This window comes from Microcaecilia unicolor, chromosome 8 (assembly GCF_901765095.1).
Source record: "Microcaecilia unicolor chromosome 8, aMicUni1.1, whole genome shotgun sequence".
Taxonomy (NCBI): domain Eukaryota; kingdom Metazoa; phylum Chordata; class Amphibia; order Gymnophiona; family Siphonopidae; genus Microcaecilia; species Microcaecilia unicolor.
In genome coordinates, this window is record NC_044038.1 from 183,475,236 (window position 1) to 183,494,807 (window position 19,572).

Genomic DNA, 19,572 nt, shown 5'->3' on the forward strand with positions numbered 1-19,572 from the left:
CAGGGATGAATATGGTGCCCAATTTTCTTCCCTAAGACTCCTGATGACAAGAAAGTATCGATGAGGTATTTTAATCTGGTCTTGCACAGTAAGTAATCCTGCATTTCCTCTGTACTCCTGGGATCAGATATGAATCATTGCAGCTAATCTATGAGGTCATCAATGATATCCACACACCACATCAACCATTCAAATTCAATTTCTGACTGAGGTTGGCTGCTCCCGAAAGAGCAACTAAAATGTCAAAAGTAAAAAGGAAGCAAGAAAAGGTTTTACAAGAACAAAAATCCAACATTTCTTTGGCATGACAATACATCTACAATCTTTGAACATGGAGGAGTGGCCTAGGTGTTAGAGCACCAGTCTTGACGTGCAGAGGTGGCTGGTTCAAATCCAGTTGCTGCTCCTTGTGATCTTGTGCAAGTCACTTAAACCTCCATTGCCTCACATACAAACTTGCAAGCCCTCCATGGACAGGGACATACCCAGTGTAGCTGAATGTAACTCACCTTAAGCTACTACTGAAAAATGTGTGAATAAAATCTAAATCAATAAGTTTAAACAGGCACTTGCAGCTTTGTTAAGTCCAAACAGTGAGGAATTTATAAGCAGTACTGATACTGCCCTCTAGTGAAGGTTACTGCACTTACCTCAAAGAGTGGAGCATTCTCATGACCATCTCAGAGTACTGAGTAGAGTACTGCAGGCAGTGAGCAAAGGGGCCTGCTCTTCTACAGTGCAGATGTTCTGACTAGAACGCAGCAGGGAAGGAGACCTGTAACCCTAACATGTGCCGGGGAGAATCCCCTCACAGCCAAGGCTCATCATGCTTGCAACACTTCACCTCAATGGAATCCAAAAGACTGCTTTACAACTGAACTAGTGGTTTATAATCTCACTTAGAAATGACCATCTCTTGTGCCCTGTGCTTGAGCAGAGGAATACGCCATTTCAATAAAGCAGTTGGATTCTTGATAGAACAAACCCCCCACTCCCAACCAATCCTTTTCATTATTATTATAATTACTACTACATTCATCTAATAACTGCCCAAGAGAATAAGGGGGGAAAAATTACAGCACAATTTTTTTTAGACAATAGGTTTTAATAAAAGAAAGAAAAACACCAGAATTGATACACATGACTTCTCAACTTCTCTACCTCCATGGTGCACGGCAGACCGTATTACATTGTAAATTTCATTCCGCACAGTGCAAGGTTATTGCAAGTCCTTCTCATAAAGGGAATCAGACTAACAGGATTAAAACAGGCATCATCCTATCCAAATGCAAAAGTGAATAAGCATCTTACAGGGGAGTCACACAAAATGTCCTGGTGGAAAGTCCAAGTGTGGAACTGAACTTCAGCTCCACATAACATCCGGGTCCCGCCGCTGACTACGATACTCAGTGCCTCTGACTGGATATGGACTAGCATCGACCATCTAGGTCTAAGTAAGACAGCAGCAGTCAGAGTCCCAAAGTATAGCAATCCTCCTCATTGGAGCATCTTACCCCATAAGGAGGCCTCAAAATCTCATTTTAAAGACATGCTAAACACATTTGTTTGAGTTGGCCTACACAGCTGCATGCAGCAGAGTGTCTGAGCCAAGAACACAAGCTGTAGTTCCCTTTTCTTCACCCTCTCTAGCTGTATTTTAAATACTTATGAACCGCTTTGCTTGTCCAGCTGGATGGGAGGACGATATATCAAAAAGCTAAATAAAATAAGTTACCACCACTAAAACATCTCTGCTGAAGCTTCCAGAACAGGCACCTGTGGCAGGTCAAAACTGCCAGATGTCCAGTTAACTCAACTGGTCCTTTGCTGCTGCTGTGAATCATCTCAGTGCAACCCCTATCACAGGGACATGCTTCTAGTTAGTACAGACAGACAGGAGACTTTGGAGGAGAAAAATTAGACAAAGAACAGAGGGGAGAACGTGGCTGAAAAAGGATATGAGCAAATGTACTATTTAAAACACAGTAAATTACATACACATTTTTTTTCCTAACTGCTGAACATTTTGCCTGGTGTTTTAATTTTCCACCCTGACCTGTGGTATGGGACACATCCACCAGGCGTGCCATAACTCTGCCAGCCAAATTCATGTGAGGCTGCAGGTGATAAGCTCCAGATACTTACATCACATGACAGGAGCTAAGTGATTCAGTCACCTTCTCCTTACTTCATTTTCACACAGTTCATGCTCTAAGAAATGGTAGCTAGTTACAGAAGCAGGCTGCCTGCACATCTGCTCAGAACAGCTCCATGGACGGGCAAAAAGATGCCTCAACTAGTCACAGCCAAACAAGATGACTGCAAACATTTCCAAACCCGAGAGAGCGGTAACAAAGCCATACCACAAATTAAACAACAGGAAGTTCTCTTTCTACATCTCCAATTATGCAGTCCCAGCTCTTTGTATTCCACTAACTCTTTAAAAGCAAAAATCTTTCTACAACTTTTATATGATCCAAAGACCCCAGCAGTCCCGTTGCTTTTCCAGGCCAAGCCACTTCCCATCTGTCAGGAGTCATTCGGAAGTCCAAAGAGCTTCACAGTGCCAGCCTCTCGACTGCTATCATATTTCCCATCTTTGTCATCACAAGCAAATGCCAGCAGAGGTCTTTTTGGGTGCCATGCTACTGTGAACGTGGGGGACTCGCACTGAACTTCATACAGCTTCTCACCTAAATCCAATAAGTAAACACAATACCAAAGAGATTAAATCCCCTTCATTCACTAGGTTGAAGTAAGCACAATTAGCAATTTTCTGCAATCGGTCAGGGATCGATACTGTAGCACATTTAAATAAATTTCAAATGTTTTGCTTATTAAATAAGCTATAGTTTTGTTCTAATTTATATATTATGGTAAACTACTTCTTGATTAGTTTTGTTACTGAAAACAGATGTACAGTTATTTACAGCATTTATAACCCACTAAATACTTTTCCAGCCTTGCGTTGTATCTGTATATTCTGAAGGATCTGAAATACCAGTGTTAGGGAGGAGGGGAAATTATGAATAAAGGAATGATTTAACAATGAGGAGAAGAAAAGGAAAACTGACTGGGGGAAGAGGGGAGAGGGGCTGGGTTCCCTCACATCTCTATCAGCCATCCTCAACTCTTCTCTCTCAACCACCCATCTAGGGCTCCCTTTGTCCCCTTTTCTATTGCCAGCATTCATCCCCCTCTCATGTCAATATGCATATACACCCCCCCCCCATACACACACTCACTTTTTCACAAATCCCCATCATCCTTATCCCGTCACACAGCGCCCCTTCGTCTCCTCTTCGCACGCTGCATTAATCAGGCCCTGTAGTAGGAGATGAGTGGCAGAGCCATGAGCTACAATCTCATCCTCTGCCACCTGGGACCGCTTTGTTGCTTTGAACCCTAAAGTTTGATGAAAATTCCTTTATTGTTATTACCTGTTTTATCTTTTATGTTTTCTGTCCTATCATTATGATGGCGTCCCTTGTTTGGTATTTTTTTGGGCTTGTTCTTTTATGAATTTGTAAACCGCCTTGATTCTTCTATTGGAAATTGTGGTTTATCACAAAATCAAACTGTGCAAAACAAAGCAGCAGAGGCGATGAATGTCTGAGGCATCCATTTTACTCTTACAGCCAGTCAATCAGCACAAGCGTACACCAAGGAACTGCTGCCTCTCCCAACCAGCCTAATCAATGATCACCTGTGGCAATCCTGAGTGGACCAGCCAATCCCACAGCAATTGTTCGATTGTACAGCCACAAGTAATAACACGTCCCTCCACTTCCAGCACCAACTCAAGCCAATCACATGGAAAGAGGAGCTATATAAATGTCATGCCTGCCTCCTACCACACCGATACTCCAGTGCTGCTTCCTCTCACCAGCCTCGTCAATACACCTCACTCCTGCTCTGCAACACCCTTTGCTATTCCAGTAGGGGCCCCACCCACTCATACACACATCTGCTAATGCCCCTCGCTAATGCCCCTGCAGCAGTCCCTGCTATTCCAGAAAAGACAAGCAATGAGAAGGGAGAATGGGTAAGAGGAAGTATATCAAAGAGATGAAAGGAATGCATACCCGTCTCCACTTCAGCAATGTCAATGAAATGATCTTCAGAGGCAGATGCTAACATTTTGCCATCATGACTAAAGCTTAATGTTCTCACCGGCCAATCCAGTCTGTAAAAAAAAAAAAAAAAAAAAACACCCACCGAATATGATTATTCCTCTTACCCAGCCATTTGTACATCTCCTACATAGTAACATTGTGTTCTGAAGGATCAAAGATTCTTCCAACATGCAGCTAGCCTAATCCTCTAGAAAAATAACTCAAGTTACAAAATATTATTAGAGTGTGAGAGTTTACAAGGGTGTACCTATTGCTCTCTCTCTTGAGTATGCCTGGCACCATATATTAGCAGTACACTGTCAACAGCATTTTAGCCTAGCAGTTACTCTCAGCCAAACAGATAGCAAATACTACAGTTAGACAATTAAAAAAGAAAACCACTAGGAGCAATTGGCTGAATACCCCTTCCAGCCAGAGAGCCACAAGCCGTGAAAGTATGCAAGAAAAGCAGCACACAGAATTCTAAAGCATATGGCTGAGCACCTGGAGAAGCAGCGGACGCACACCAGCTCATCCACATCCCACAGGCTGACCAGAGCATCCGCACTGCCTGTGGCAAAGTACTTCCCTGTGGGGTCAAACTTGATGCAGATGCAGTTGGATGGGTGAGCATTGATAGACTGAACTGGCTTCAGTTCTGGATAGCTGTGGAATCCAAAGACAGGATGTTACAAATCTACAGTCATACAACTTGAAAGAACACAATGTCAGATCGGTAAGTAGGGAACGGGACCTTTCAAGCTTTACTTCAGCATCTCTGGCTTTCCCCTCACTTCCCCGCAAATGCTCTGTGCTTAACCCAAGCTCTCTTCTATTCCAATACTATTTCAAATCCACCCTCTCCATGAGTCTGCTCAATGCATTCACCACCCTTTCTGTGATGAAACAGCTTGTGTTACTCCCGAGTCTCCCCCACCTCCTCACTCAACACCTTCAGCTCTAGGATGTCCTTTCCAGCATACAGAATCTAAATTTGTCCGGCAGGCTGAACAGGCAAACCAAAGAAGACTATAATGTTGAAATCAAACTAATAGATGGTTATATATCAATGTACAAGAATGTATAAACGACCTAGAAATGAGAACAAGCGAAGTGATTAACAATTGCAAATGACAACTATTCAAAGGTACTCTTTGAAAAAAGTGTAAAGACTAGGAGACACTCTAGTAAGTTACATGGTAATAGTTTTAAAAGAAATTTTCACTCAACAAATAGTTAAGCACTGGAACTCATTGTCGAAGGATGTGGTAAAAGCAATTAGAGCATCTGGGTTTCAAAAAAAAAAAAAAAAAAAAAAGGTTTTTGGACAAGTTCCTGGAGGAAAAGTGCATAAGGAGAAATTAGACCTTACCTGCTAATTTGCTTTCCTTTAATCCCTCCGGACCGGCCCAGGAATGGACTGATGGGTTGTGCACGTCTACCAGCAGGAGGAGACTGAGAAAAAAACTTTGACTAGATAGCCAATAAGAGCCCTGGTCATGTGACCCTAGCCTCAGTATTTAAATAACAAAGCAGAAAGAAGAAGAACAGTCTGTGCCCCAAGGAATTCAAGCAACCAGGGAGCACTGTTGAAGACGTGCTCAAAGGCTCACCGACAACTCTCACCAGAGCAGCGGTATGGCCTTGTCATAATGGCTCACCGAAAACTCTAACCAGAGAATCGGTATGGCCTTATCATAATGGCTCACCAAGTACCCTAACCAGGGCATCGGTATGGCCAAAGTATAATGGCTCACCACATACCCTTACCAGAGCAGCGGTATGGCCTAAACTATAATGGCTCACCACATGCCCTTACCAGAGCAGCGGTATGGCCACAATAGAAACTGTGTTTTTTTTTTTTTACCCATTTATTTATGGTTTAACTTGCAAACAAAACAGCTCAACAAACAAAGAACTGAACACATCTCTGCAAACCATGGAACATAGAGAACTAGACAGAAAATATATCACACGGGAGGGGCCTGGGCCGGTCCGGAGGGATTAAAGGAAAGCAAATTAGCAGGTAAGGTCTAATTTCTCCTTCCTTAGCATCCCTCCGGACCGGCCCAGGAATGGACTGATGGGACGTAACAAAGCAGTAGTCCTACGGGAGGGACCCCAGCAAACCTGCTGAGATTACCCGCGACGCAAAGACCGCCTCTTGCCGACATTGAACATCAAGCCTGTAATGCTTAGAAAAGGAGTGGAGAGAAGACCACGTAGCTGCCTTACAAATCTCCGCTGGCGGAACCAAGGAACACTCGGCCCAGGACGCTGCCTGCCCTCTAGTTGAATGAGCTTTAACCGAGTCCGGGACTGCCTTACCTGCCAAAAGGTAGGCTGACGCTATCATCTCTTTGATCCACCTAGATAACGTGGGCTTAGACGCCGACAAGCCCTTACGGTGACCGGCCAACAGAAGGAAAAGACGGTCTGTGCGACGGAAATCCTCAGTAACTGCGAGATACCGTTTAAGCACCCTCTTAACATCCAGAGTATGCAACCGTCTCTGTTCCTGCGTCCCTGAGGCCGATCCTAGAACCGGCAGAAACACTGACTGGGACAGATGAAATCGAGACAGTACCTTAGGCAAAAAGGAAGGCACCGGACGAAGAACCACTCGTTCCTTTGAAAATTGCAGAAATGGAGATCTACATGAGAAAGCTTGCAACTCCGAGACTCTCCTAGCCGAGGCAATAGCCACCAAAAACACTGTCTTAAGAGTCAAATCCTTCAACGAACATGCACGCAAAGGCTCAAAAGGAGGTTTTGTCAAAGACGAAAGGACCAGATTAAGATCCCAAGATGGGAACACTGACCTAACCGGAGGACGAAGAAGACTGACTCCCTTCAAAAAAACGTACTACATCGGGCAGCGTAGCAAAAGATCTACCCCTAATCCTACCTCTGAAACAGGAAAGAGCTGCCGCTTGCACCTTAAGAGAAGAAAGAGACAGCCCTTTATCAAACCCTCGCTGTAAAAAATCTAACATCTGAGCCACTGACGCGCCGAATGGACGAATGTCAGCCTCTACACACCAAGCCTCAAAAATTCTCCAAGTGCGAATATAGTTCAGAGAGGTGGAACGGCGACGAGAACGAAGCATGGTGGAAATCACTGATTGCGAAAAACCCCGCTTAGCTAAACGGGCTCGTTCAAGAGCCAAGCCGTAAGACAAAATCGAGCCGGATCTGGATGTGGGACTGGCCCTTGTACCAACAGAGCCTTGTGCACCGGGAGTCGAAAAGGAGGCGCCACCGACAGGCGTTGCAGATCCGCGTACCAAGGACGCCGAGGCCAGTCCGGTGCCACCAGAATTACCGGTCCTCTGTGTTCCTCGATTTTCTGCAGGAGACGACCTATGAGCGGCCAAGGAGGAAACGCATAAAGAAGGTCGGGGGGCCACTGTTGTAAGAGAGCGTCTACCCCTGCCGCTCTTACATCCCTTCTTCGACTGAAGAACCGAGGGACCTTTGAGTTGAGACTGGTGGCAAAAAGATCGAGAACTGGAGTGCCCCAGCGCTCCACTATAACCTGAAACGCCTGAGCGCTGAGAGCCCATTCTCCCGGATCGAGAGTGTGGCGACTGAGGAAGTCGGCTTGAACGTTCTCTACCCCTGCTACGTGGGATGCTGAAATGGCCGTTAGATGAACTTCCGCCCAGGAAAGGAGACTCTCCGCCTCCCGACACAATAGTCGGCATCTCGTTCCTCCCTGGCGGTTGACATAGGCCACTGCCGAGGCATTGTCGGAAAGGACCCGCACCGCTTTGCCTACCAGAAGAGAACTGAAGTGTTGCAGAGCCAACCGAATCGCCCTGGTCTCCAAAAAGTTGATTGATTGAATGGCTTCCAGTTGAGACCAGAGACCCTGAGTCCACTTGCCTAGACAATGCGCTCCCCAGCCTCGGAGACTGGCATCTGTTGTTAACGGTATCCACCGAGGAGACTCCAAAGGCATTCCTACCGTCAGATTCTTCATCCGCAGCCACCAGAACAGGGAGCTGCGTTCTCGGTTGCGGAGAGGTAGTCGCATGAGTAGAGAATCCCTCTGAGAGGACCACCGGGAGAGAAGGGACCACTGAAGAGGCCTCATATGAAGCCTGGCCCAGGGTACTGCCTCTATAGTGGCTGCCATGGAACCGAGCACCTGAAGATAATCCCGAGCACATGGATGGTGGTGCTGAAGTAACTCCCTTATCTGGACCTGAAGCTTTATAATCCTGGCCTGCGGCAGAAAGACTCGGCCCCGCGCTGTGTCGAATACAACTCCCAAATACTCCAGAGACTGAGAAGGAACTAACCGACTCTTGGCTACATTTACCACCCAACCTAGAGACTGCAAAAACTGCATCACTCGACCTGTGACTTGACAACTTTCCTGATAAGACTTCGCTCTGATTAACCAGTCGTCTAGGTATGGATGGACAAGAATCCCTTCTTTTCTGAGGGCCGCTGCAACCACGACCATGACTTTGGTAAATGTGCGCGGAGCCGTAGCAAGACCGAAGGGCAATGCTCGAAACTGGTAATGCCGCCCTAGAATTGCAAAACGCAAGAACTTGTGGTGAGCTGGACGAATAGGAATATGTAAATAGGCCTCTGTGAGATCTAACGCTGTCAAATACTCGTCCTGGCGCACTGCCACTATGACTGACCGCAGTGTCTCCATACGAAAGCTTGTGACTCTGAGAGCGCGATTGACCGCTTTGAGATCTAAGATAGGTCGGAAGGCATCTTCCTTCTTTGGAACTACAAAATAAATGGAATACCGGCCTTGCCTGTACTCGGAAGGAGGGACTGGAGAGATAGCCTGAAGATCTAAGAGCCTCTGTAGAGTGTCCCGAACCACCCTCGCCTTGAGAGGAGAGCGGCAGGGAGACTCCAGAAGGCGTCTGAAATAGGTCTTGCGAACTCTAAGGCATAACCGTCTCGAACAACTTCCAAGACCCACTGATCTGAAGTAATGTGGGCCCACCTCTGATAGAACTGAGAAAGACGAGCTCCGACAGGGACCAGAGGAGAGGCCCCCGCACCTTCATTGGGACGGACGACTCTGGGATCGAAAGCCTGGATTGGAGAAACCTGCTCCTCTGCGAGAACCCCGAAAGGACTGAATCCTATTGCCAAACCTAGACCTCTGAGGCTGAAAACCTCGACCAGCCTGAAACTTCCGGAAACCTCTCCCAGAACTCCTACCAAACAAAGAACCCCGAGTGGACAGACGAGGTCTATCTTGCGGAAGGCGAGGAACCTTAGCATCACCCAAGGAATTAACCAACTTATCCAATTCTTCTCCAAACAAGAAAGAACCTTTAAAAGGAAACTTGCTCAACTTTGACTTGGAGGCCGCATCCGCCGACCAACCTTTCAACCACAGAGATCTGCGAGCAGCGACCCCCAAAGCCAAAGACTTAGAAGATGCTCGCAGTAAATCATAGAGGGCATCAGCCAGAAAAGCCGCCCCTGTCTCAATTCTAGCTACGTCAACATCGATGGAATGAAGATCATCCGAAGTCCTGTCCAGGACTCTCTCTGCCCACCTAAAGCAAGCTCTAGCCACCAAGGAACCACAAATGGCAGCCTGAACTGCCAAGGAGGAAACATCAAAACTATTCCTGAGCAGAGAATCTAGTCTTCTGTCCTGAACATCCCGAAGAGCCGTGCCTCCATCCACGGGAACCGTATTCCGCTTAGTCACCGCCGACACCACTGCATCCACGACCGGCACCTTAAGCATAGCTTTATCTGTTTCTGGAATCTGATAGAGCCGAGACATAGATCTAGTCGGACGGAAAGCTGCATCTGGAACCTCCCATTGCGCTTTAATAACATCCCAAATGTCCTGATGCATGGGAAAAGTTTTGGGCGCGGATCTAGACCCCTTAATCAAGAAGTCTACCTTACGGGTTTGTGAAACCGGCGCAACATCTTCAAAATTCAAAGTAGAGGAGACCATAGAGATGAGCTCCTGCAAGTCATCTTTGTGAAAAATCCTAGCCATGGCGGGATCATCCCCCTGAGCAAAAGCTGCCGCCTCCGGATCTGAGAGCGAAAAATCAGGATCAGTACAGGCATTGTCTCCAAAATCTTCCTCCTCTTCCAGATAGGGCATCTCCTGATCGTGATCAGCCCAAAAATCCCCATGGAACACATGTTCCCTAACTTTTTTAGGAGGTGGAGGTGTAGGTGTGACAGCATCTGCTGTCCCAGCTCCTGTATCGCCTCTGTGCATCAAAAATGCCTGGTACATCTGGATCACAAACTCAGGAGGAAAACCCCCTGCCTGAGTGGCCCCAGATTGCACCAGAGCTCCTGAGTTCAACGTATCAGCATCTGAAAGACCTAGGGCCGCAGGCTGCTGAATACGCGAAGGAGAAGACGGAGTAGGAATCAAAATGGCCGCCGTTCGCGCCAAATTCGCCGGGACGGCCTCCGGAGGCGCGCCTGACTCCTCAGGAGCTGCAGACGAGGACCGCGACGGCGAGGGACCCGATACCGCCAACAGAGAGGCCGACGTCGTAGGCAAAACAGACGAGGACGCTGCTCCTGGCGAGGTACAATATTTACATGCGCCCGTAGAGGAAACCCCCCGACGCTGGCAAACAGCGCATCGTTTAAGTTTCTCAGACATGGCGGGAACGCGCGCGTACGCGGTTCGCGCCTAAATCCAATCCAGTTAATATTTAAACCTTATAAAAAACCACTCCGTTCTGCAGTGCTAGTAATAATAACCTAGCGAAATGAAAACTAAGCACAATACCAAAACCAAACTTGTGCTCTTTGTTTTTTTTTTTTTTTTTTTAAAGAGACACACAAGACAGACACCCCAAAACTTAAACAGAGCTGGCTGCTCGTTAAAACAATGGGGAAAACAGAGTTTATATACTTTAATCTGGCTGCCTCTCCCAAAGGTAAGACCTCTTTGCTAACCAAAAGAGGAACCCTTCCCTTAGAGATTAGTAGAATAGAAGGGAGATGGGGAGGAATAGGGGGAGTGACCCGGGGCACCCGAGTATACCCCCTGAGGCTTAGCTAATCAGCTGACCAAACCTAACCAGCCTCAAAGAATTCCTGTGGCACAGAGAAAGATATAATAATAAAACAACTAAATATTTAGAAAGAGACTAATAGGCTCACTTCCTACCTGCTGGGAGACTGAGAAAATACTGAGGCTAGGGTCACATGACCAGGGCTCTTATTGGCTATCTAGTCAAAGTTTTTTTCTCAGTCTCCTCCTGCTGGTAGACGTGCACAACCCATCAGTCCATTCCTGGGCCGGTCCGGAGGGATGCTAAGGAAACTGCCATTAAAGGAAAACCACTGCTTATCCCTGAGGTTGGTAGCATGGAATCTTGCTACCATTTAGGTTTCTGCCAGGTACTTGTGACCTAGATTTGCCACTGTTGAAAGCAGAATACTGGGCTAGATAAACCTTCGGTCTGGCCCAGTATGGCAATTCTTATGTTCTTCTGTCTAAAAGGAAGCAAGTACTAGCACCTAAAATTTAACTAGCAAAAACACAGCCACTCATACAGCTCTGCAGGATGCCAAATGCTATGGCAACAGTCGTGTTAGTACTGTATTGCTTGCTATTTAGAAAGCTTTCTAGTGTGTGAGATAAATATTCGCTCTTATTTATCTATCCAAGGTAGTGGAGTACTGAGGAGGAACATACATCCTAGCTGTCAGCTGTAGTAACATCCTAGCTGTCAGCTGTAGTATCAGTAGTGTGGCAAAACAACTGGACAGACTCGATAGGTGCACTGGTCTTTTTGCCATCCTCTACCACACTGCGGAATTACTTGGATTTCAACTTCATAATTTCTGAAGTAGGGCATGCACTTCAACACATCCTGCTCTGCAAATAGAAAAGGAAAACCTGCTGGACCTCACCCCCTTTGAGTGAAATTCACCTGTCCTCTACTAAACGAAGCACTTTTAGCTAAATGAAGCCTAGCTGGTGGGCTCGCTGTTTGCTGGGACTTATGGCCAGTTGCTGTAAGGATGGTGTGATGGGACCAGTGGAGGTGACTGGGACAAAAATGACAATGGAATTAAGAAGACATGGAACGAACACAGAGGATCCGTATATAGAAAGAGAAAAGAATTAAAACAAACCAAATGACTTTCACACTTCACAAACAGCACAGAGGCCTGCAACCTGCACAACTCTAGACCCTTACTGGGCAGACTAGAGAGTAAAATAGATCATACTGTCATTTACTGTGTTTTATTGTTTAAAAAAAAAAAGAGAGCTTGATGTTGACAACTGGCAGTATCAAGTCAAGATTAGGAGCAGAGGAGTAAAGGCCAGTCCTAGAAGCTGCAGATCCCATTAACCAGAAATGCTGCTTACCTGAGGATATTGATACATCCATTACCATTGGTCAAGAAGAACAAATTGTTGTCATTATTCCAGGAGATTTCATTCACCTCAAATTTGAACTGCTCCTCAGCTTTGGAGCGGTGTGTTTTTGCATCAATGAATGTGACCACATCATCTTTGTTTCCAACAGCAATGGTCTGTCCATCAGGGCTCCAGCATATATTAATGTTTTCTCCTAAAATGGGAACAAAAGCTTTGTATCTTTACACTTTTTTGTCCTCGTATTTCCAACTCACCAACAGGTTTTACACAAATTCAAAAGCTCAATGCCAAAACAGCACAAACATACAAATTGATTTCTTGTCTTCATGTTTGTTTCTAATGTGCAAAGTGATGCATGTGGGAAAGAGAAACCCAAACTATAGGTACGTGATGCAAGGTTCCACATTAGGAGTCACCGACCAGAAAAAGGATCTAGGTGTCGTTGTGGATACATTGTAACCCTCTGCTCAGTGTGCGGCAGTGGCTAAGAAAGCAAATAGAATGTTAGGTATTATTAGGAAAGGAATGGAAAACAAAAATAAGGACATTATAATGCCTTTGTATCGCTGCATGGTGTGACCACACCTCGAATACTGTGTGCAGTTCTGGTCACCGCATCTCAAAAAAAAGATACAGTGGAATTAGAAAATGTACAGAGAATGGCAACAAAAATCAGAAAGTGGAGGGACGTCTTCCCCAAGAGGAATGGCTAAAGTGGCTAGGGCTCTTCAGCTTGGAGAAGAGACGGATGAGGGGAGATACAATAGAGGTCTATAAAATACTGAGTGAAATGGAACAGGTAGATGTGAATTGCTTGTTTACACTTTCCAAAAATAACAAAAGAACGTAAGTGTTGCCATACTGGAACAGACCGAAGGTCCATCAAGCTCAGCATCATGTTTCCAACAGTGGTCAATCCAGGTTGTAAGTACCTGGTAAGATCCCAAAACAGTACAATACATTTTATTTTGAGCCAAACCTTTTTTAAACCCCGCTAAGGTACTGCTTTTACTACTTTCTCTGGCAAAGAATTCCAGATTTTAATCACACACTGAGTGAAGAAATATTTGCTCTGATTTGTTTTACATTTACTTCTTTGTAGCTTCATTGCATGCCCCCTAGTCCTAATATTTTTGGAAAGACAAAACAAGTGATTCACATCTACCTGTTCCACTTCACTCAGTATTTTATAGACCTCTACTGTATCTCCCCCTCAACCATCTCAAAGCTGAAGCACCAGGGGGCATACAATGAAGCTACTAAGTAGTAAATTTAAAACAAACCAGAGAAAATAATTCTTCACTCAACGTGTAATTAAACTCTGGAATTTGTTGCCAGAGAATGTGGTAAACGTTACCTTAAAGGGGTTTAAAAAAAAGGTTTGGATAATTTCTTGAAAGGAAAATCCATAAGCCACTCTTAAGATGGACTTGAAAAAATTCACCACTTATTTCTAGGTTAAGCAGCATGAAACTGTTTTTTATTCCGCTCTGGGATCTTACCAGATACTTGTGACTTGGATTGGCCACTGTTGGAAATAGGATACTGGGCTTGATGGGCCTTTGGTCTGTCCCTGTATAACAACACTTATGTTCCTACTGCTAGAAAGTAGAAGCAACATATTCCAAAGTGTTAAAAGTAGAAGCAACATATTCAGATTGTAATCAATCTTGGAGACAGAATAGTGAATCTATACCAGTCCTGAGAAGTTTAACAATTACCCCTTTAGAATAATTAAGGTGCCCTTTTACTAAGGTGTGCTAATGGATTTCGCATGCACTAAATAAGACAAGATGCCCATTATATTCCTGTGGGTATCTTATCATTTACTGCACACAAATCTGTTAGAGTACCTCAGTAAAAGGACCCCTAAAAGCATAATAATTGCAACACTGGGTCAGATCAAAGATCCATCCAGCCCTGTATCCTGATTCCAATAGCAGCCATTCCTGGTCAGAAGCAGCTTACAGAATTCCGAAAGCTTGCATTACATTCCTGTTTATGTGGGGTTTTTTCATAGCACATTTACTGAAAGTGTTTATAACACATAAGTAGCGACTTAATCCCATGAAACAAATACATAATTATCAGTGCAATGTGTTTCAAGCCTCTGTATCAAGTGGCAAATGAGAAATGTAAAACAAATAGCAGACCTTCAGTTTTAAATTGAAACTCCATTCCATGGACAAGTGTAATGCTCACCCTTGGTGTTGACTGTAGCAATGCACTTGGTGGTTCTCACATCCCAGATCCGGATGGTTTTATCTCCTGATGCTGTAACAAAGAGGTCAGGGCTGGTTGGATGCCAGCACAGCTGATCCACACTGTCCCCATGCCCGCGGTAATTGGCATTCTCCTTTACCTAGAATGAGAGGTGATCACGTGTCTGTAAATGTGCCGGTGGGTAGGGGGGAGAGAAGAATAACCTGAATGACTGGGTGTGTCATGAGGACTGGGTTGAGAATCTCTGCTCTAAAAACAACATAAATGAAGTACTGAATTAGTAAATTTCTAACACTAAATACCTTAATTATTCTAAAGGTGTAATTTCTGAAATAACTGTTTTCACATGTCACCTAAAACTCTTATAATTTGATACAATTCTAATATTCATTAGAAAGGAGTTCCAGAGTTCAGAGCCATTTCCAAGTGCAGTTGTATTAATAGTTTTCTTCAGTTGACATATAGATCTTGTCAGAATTCACAGTCTGACACCTTGGACTGATCTAAGGGGTCTTTTTGGTTCGCAGAGAGTCACAAAATCTTGAAAATAACTAGGGTTTAGTCCATACAAAAATCAGAGTCAACAATTCTGGCCTCACAGGAGTCAGTGTAGTCTCACGAAGTAACTGCAGCATGTTAACATCAAGAAGCACTAAATATCAAGTTAGGTGCCACACTATAAATAATTTGCAATCTTTCCAGTTGTTTATCTGGGAACCCTAAATAAACGATAATAAAATAAATCAATAAATAACACTGTAGACTGAATATAGAAAATCCAGAAAGTATTTGATAGGTGTAATAGAAAGATTTTAAAGATTGTTTTTCAACTCTGCTCTAAACTGACAGTCTACTTTAAAGTTCATGTTTTCTGACCGAAACTAATTTTTTCTTGCAAAACACGATGAAGTCATTCTCTGATTTATTTGGTGCAAAAGGGAAGTGGTGCATGTTTAAGGGTCAAGAGATAAGCCATCTGGCCAGTGGCTTGTTTACTTGAAACCAAGAGCATGTGACTACATTCTCTTGCACATCTTTGTAATTTTCCACGGCTCTGAAAAAACCTAATAAAAAGGGGAGCTTTGAACAGTTAAGCCAGAAGCTCATCTATGGATAGACGTATCGCATAGAAAAGATCGCTCCTTATCAGGAGACTTCAGGTTTTCGCTGAAAGGGGTTCCCAGCTAATATGAGCCTGAATGTCATAATTCAAGATCAGTGATGTATATATATTTTTATTGATTTTCCTGGTCACGAGCCTCCGGCTTTGCTGAAAAAGGGAGCTTCTCTCAGCTGATGTAAAAAGCCTGGATGTACTAATGACCAGTGCTGTAATAATGATTGGTTTTTTTTTGTATATAGCTTAATCCTACTATATAAATAAGTACATAAGTAATGCCACACTGGGAAAAGACCAAGGGTCCATCAAGCCCAGCATCCTGTCCACGACAGCAGCCAATCCAGGCCAAGGGCACCTGGCAAGATTCCCAAATGTACAAACATTCTATACATGTTATTCCTGGAATTGTGGATTTTTCCCAAGTCCATTTAGTAGTGGTTTATAGACTTGTCCTTTAGGAAACTGTCTAACCCCTTTTTAAACTCTGCCAAGCTAACCACCTTCACCACGTTCTCCGGCAACGAATTCCAGAGTTTAATTACGCGTTGGGTAAAGAAATATTTTCACCGATTTGTTTTAAAATTACTACCCTGTAGTTTCATCGCATGCCCCCTAGTCCTAGTATTTTTGGAAAGCGTGAATAGATGCTTCACATCCACCTGTTCCATTCCACTCATTATTTTATATACCTCTATCATGTCTCCCCTCAGCCGTCTCTTCTCCAAGCTGAAAAGCCCTAGCCTCCTTAGTCTTTCTTCATAGGGAAGTCGTCCCATCCCCGCTATCATTTTAGTCACCCTTCGCTGCACCTTTTCCAATTCTACTATATCTTTCTTGAGATGCGGCGACCAGAATTGAACACAATACTCAAGGTGCGCTCGCACCATGGAGAGATACAACAGCATTATAACATCCTCACACCTGTTTTCCATACCTTTCCTAATAATACCCAACATTCTATTCGCTTTCCTAGCCGCAGCAGCACACTGAGCAGAAGGTTTCAGTGTATTATCGACGACGACACCCAGATCCCTTTCTTGGTCCGTAACTCCTAACGTGGAACCTTGCATGACATAGCTATAATTCGGGTTCTTTTTTCCCACATGCATCACCTTGCACTTGCTCACATTAAACGTCATCTGCCATTTAGCCGCCCAGTCTCCCAGTCTCGTAAGGTCCTCTTGCAATTTTTCACAATCCTGTCATGAGTTAACGACTTTGAATAACTTTGTGTCATCAGCAAATTTAATTACCTCGCTAGTTACTCCCATCTCTAAATACATAGTAACATAGTAGATGACGGCAGAAAAAGACCTGCACGGTCCACCCAGTCTGCCCAACAAGATACTCACATGTGCCATTTTTTGTGTATACCTTACCTTGATTTGTACCTGTCTTTTTCAGGGCACAGACTGTATAAGTCTGCCCAGCACTATCCCCGCCTCCCAACCACCAGCCCTGCCTCCCACCACCGGCTCTGGCACAGACCGTAAAAGTCTGCCCAGCACTATCCCCACCTCCCAACCACCAGCCCTGCCTCCCACAACCAGCTAAGCTTCTGGGGATCCCTTCCTTCTGAGCAGGATTCCTTTATGTTTATCCCACGCACGTTTGAATTCCGTTACCGTTTTCCTCTCCACCACCTCCCGCGGGAGGGCATTCCAAGCATCCACCACTTTCTCCGTGAAAAAATACTTCCTGACATTTCTTGAATCTGCCCTTCAATCTCATTTCATGTCCTCTAGTGCTACTGCCTTCCCATCTCCGGAAAAGGTTCATTTGCGGATTAATACCTTTCAAATATTTGAACGTCTGTATCATATCATCCCTGTTTCTCCTTTCCTCCAGGGTATACATCTGCAGGTCAACAAGTCTCTCCTCATACGTCTTGTAACGCAAATCCCATACCATTCTCGTAGCTTTTCTTTGCACTGCTTCCATTTTTTTAAACATCCTACACAAGATATGGCCTCCAAAACTGAACACAATTTATAAATATATTAAAAAGCAGCGGTCCTAGCACAGACCCCTGAGGAACCCCACTAACCACCCTTCTCCATTGTGAATATTACCCATTTAACCCCACTCTCTGTTTCCTATCCTTCAACCAGTTTTTAATCCATAATAGAACATTTCCTCCTATCCCATGACCCTCCAATTTCCTCTGTAGCCTTTCATGAGGTACCTTGTCAAACGCCTTTTGAAAATCCTGATACACAATATCAACCGACTCCCCTTTGTCCACATGTTTGTTTACTCCTTCAAAGAACTGAAGTAAATTGGTCAGGCAAGATTTCCCCACACAAAAGCCGTGCTGACATGGTCTCAGTAATCCATGTCCTTGGATGTGCTCTGTAATTTTGTTTTTAATAATAGCCTCTATCATTTTCCCCGGCACCGACGTCAGCCTCACCGGTGTGTCGAACCTCTCCTGACGTTGTTAGAGGCAGGAACACAGCTGCGGGTGTCCGGCGAGCACCGGGCAGGGATCGTCCGACAAGGGCTCCGAGGCACAGTCCGTCAGGTCCGATCAGCTGCAGCCGATGCTGCTGCTGTGATCACAGGCCGGGCTGGGAGCCGGCACTTCCCTCTGCGACTTTCCTGGGCGGAGGCTCGGCTGCACCCGGCGGGGCTCCGACCGCTTTCATGACGGTGCTTCTTTTGCCCGTTTTAATGGGCTCAACGGCTTGTCATTGTATATTTTATAACCTCTAATAAGTCTCATTTACCTAATAGGACTCCAAAAGAATCCACAGTAATTACTGAGTTGTCTGTGTCAGTAAAACAGATTGTAAAACCAGGTCAGAATAGGGCATCTTTAAAAGGTGATTCAGAACTCACACTATTTAGCTGTGCTGTTATTGTTAATCCAGTCTACTAAAACACCTAACAATTTCAGCAACGATAGAAATCTGCCCACCAGCACTGCCGATTTCTAGGATAAGCAGCATAAAATCTGTTTTACTGTTCTGGGCTCTTGACCGGATTGGCCACTGTTGTAAATGAACTACTGGGCTCGCTGGACCTTCAGTCTGTCCGTAAACGTCAATTCGTATCTTCTAAACTTTGCCAGTACTGGGGAGCTGGGGATGTGGATAGTGCCCTGACCCTCTGCCCCCCTCCTCACCAGCCGGTCCTTGTCCAGCACGAACACGCTGGCCGTCTTATCGAAGGAGCCGGAGGCGAGTCTGCGGCCGTCGCAGCTCCAGGCCACCGAGTGGACCTTCGCGCTGTGCGCTGGGAACTCGCGGCTCTTACTGTTGCCGCGGAAGTGGCTCAGCATCTCCACCATGTACTGCGACGCCATGGCAACGAGGGGCGGAGGGGACCGAAGAGCGCGAGAGCAGCACGGGGTGGTGAGTGGGGTAAAGGAGGGGACCGGGAACAGCCAGGTGCAGAGAAAGGGGGGAGGTGAACAGACACGACCAGAGAACGGGAGCGAGGCTTAGCGAAGAATCATATCACGTGCCCGCCAATTCAAACTCGAGGCAGGCGGAAGCTTAGTACAAGAACGCGCGCGCCACTGCGGTCTCGTGCGATGCGAGAGGGGGTGGAGCGTTACGTACGTACAGCCAAGGAGGTTTGACAACAGAAGGCATGAACCTATCTGGTCAAAGCCAGGGGAGGGGAGTCGGCAGTGCGTCATTAAGCGTCCGGCCGGTGTCATACCGACTACCGAGTCACTAACCAAGTTCTAACTAAAAAGCCGGCTAGGTGAGCGGTGCAATGCCATCTCCTGG

At 45.3% G+C, this 19,572-nt stretch overlaps 1 protein-coding gene across 1 annotated transcript; it reads right to left on the reverse strand.

Moving 5' to 3' along the window:
* Nucleotides 1–1,095: 1,095 nt before the first annotated feature.
* Nucleotides 1,096–19,402, reverse strand: THOC3 (THO complex 3). The gene is made up of 6 exons (XM_030212068.1): nucleotides 18,960–19,402; nucleotides 14,692–14,851; nucleotides 12,478–12,682; nucleotides 4,620–4,781; nucleotides 4,086–4,186; nucleotides 1,096–2,693 (listed from the first exon to the last, which is right to left on the reverse strand). Exons 1-6 carry the CDS (start codon nucleotides 19,137–19,139, stop codon nucleotides 2,530–2,532), a joined length of 972 nt encoding a protein of 323 aa, XP_030067928.1. The 5' UTR covers nucleotides 19,140–19,402; the 3' UTR covers nucleotides 1,096–2,529.
* Nucleotides 19,403–19,572: the final 170 nt, after the last annotated feature.

Coding starts and splice junctions, on each gene's coding strand:
- THOC3 (XM_030212068.1), bottom strand. CDS start 19,139: ATGGCGTCGCAGTACATGGTGGAGATGCTGAGCCACTTCCGCGGCAAC. Junction 4,782..12,477: donor GGATGTATCAATATCCTCAG/GTAAGCAGCATT, acceptor TGGATTCCACAG/CTATCCAGAACTGAAGCCAG. Junction 4,187..4,619: donor TGCGTCCGCTGCTTCTCCAG/GTGCTCAGCCAT, acceptor TTTTTTTTACAG/ACTGGATTGGCCGGTGAGAA.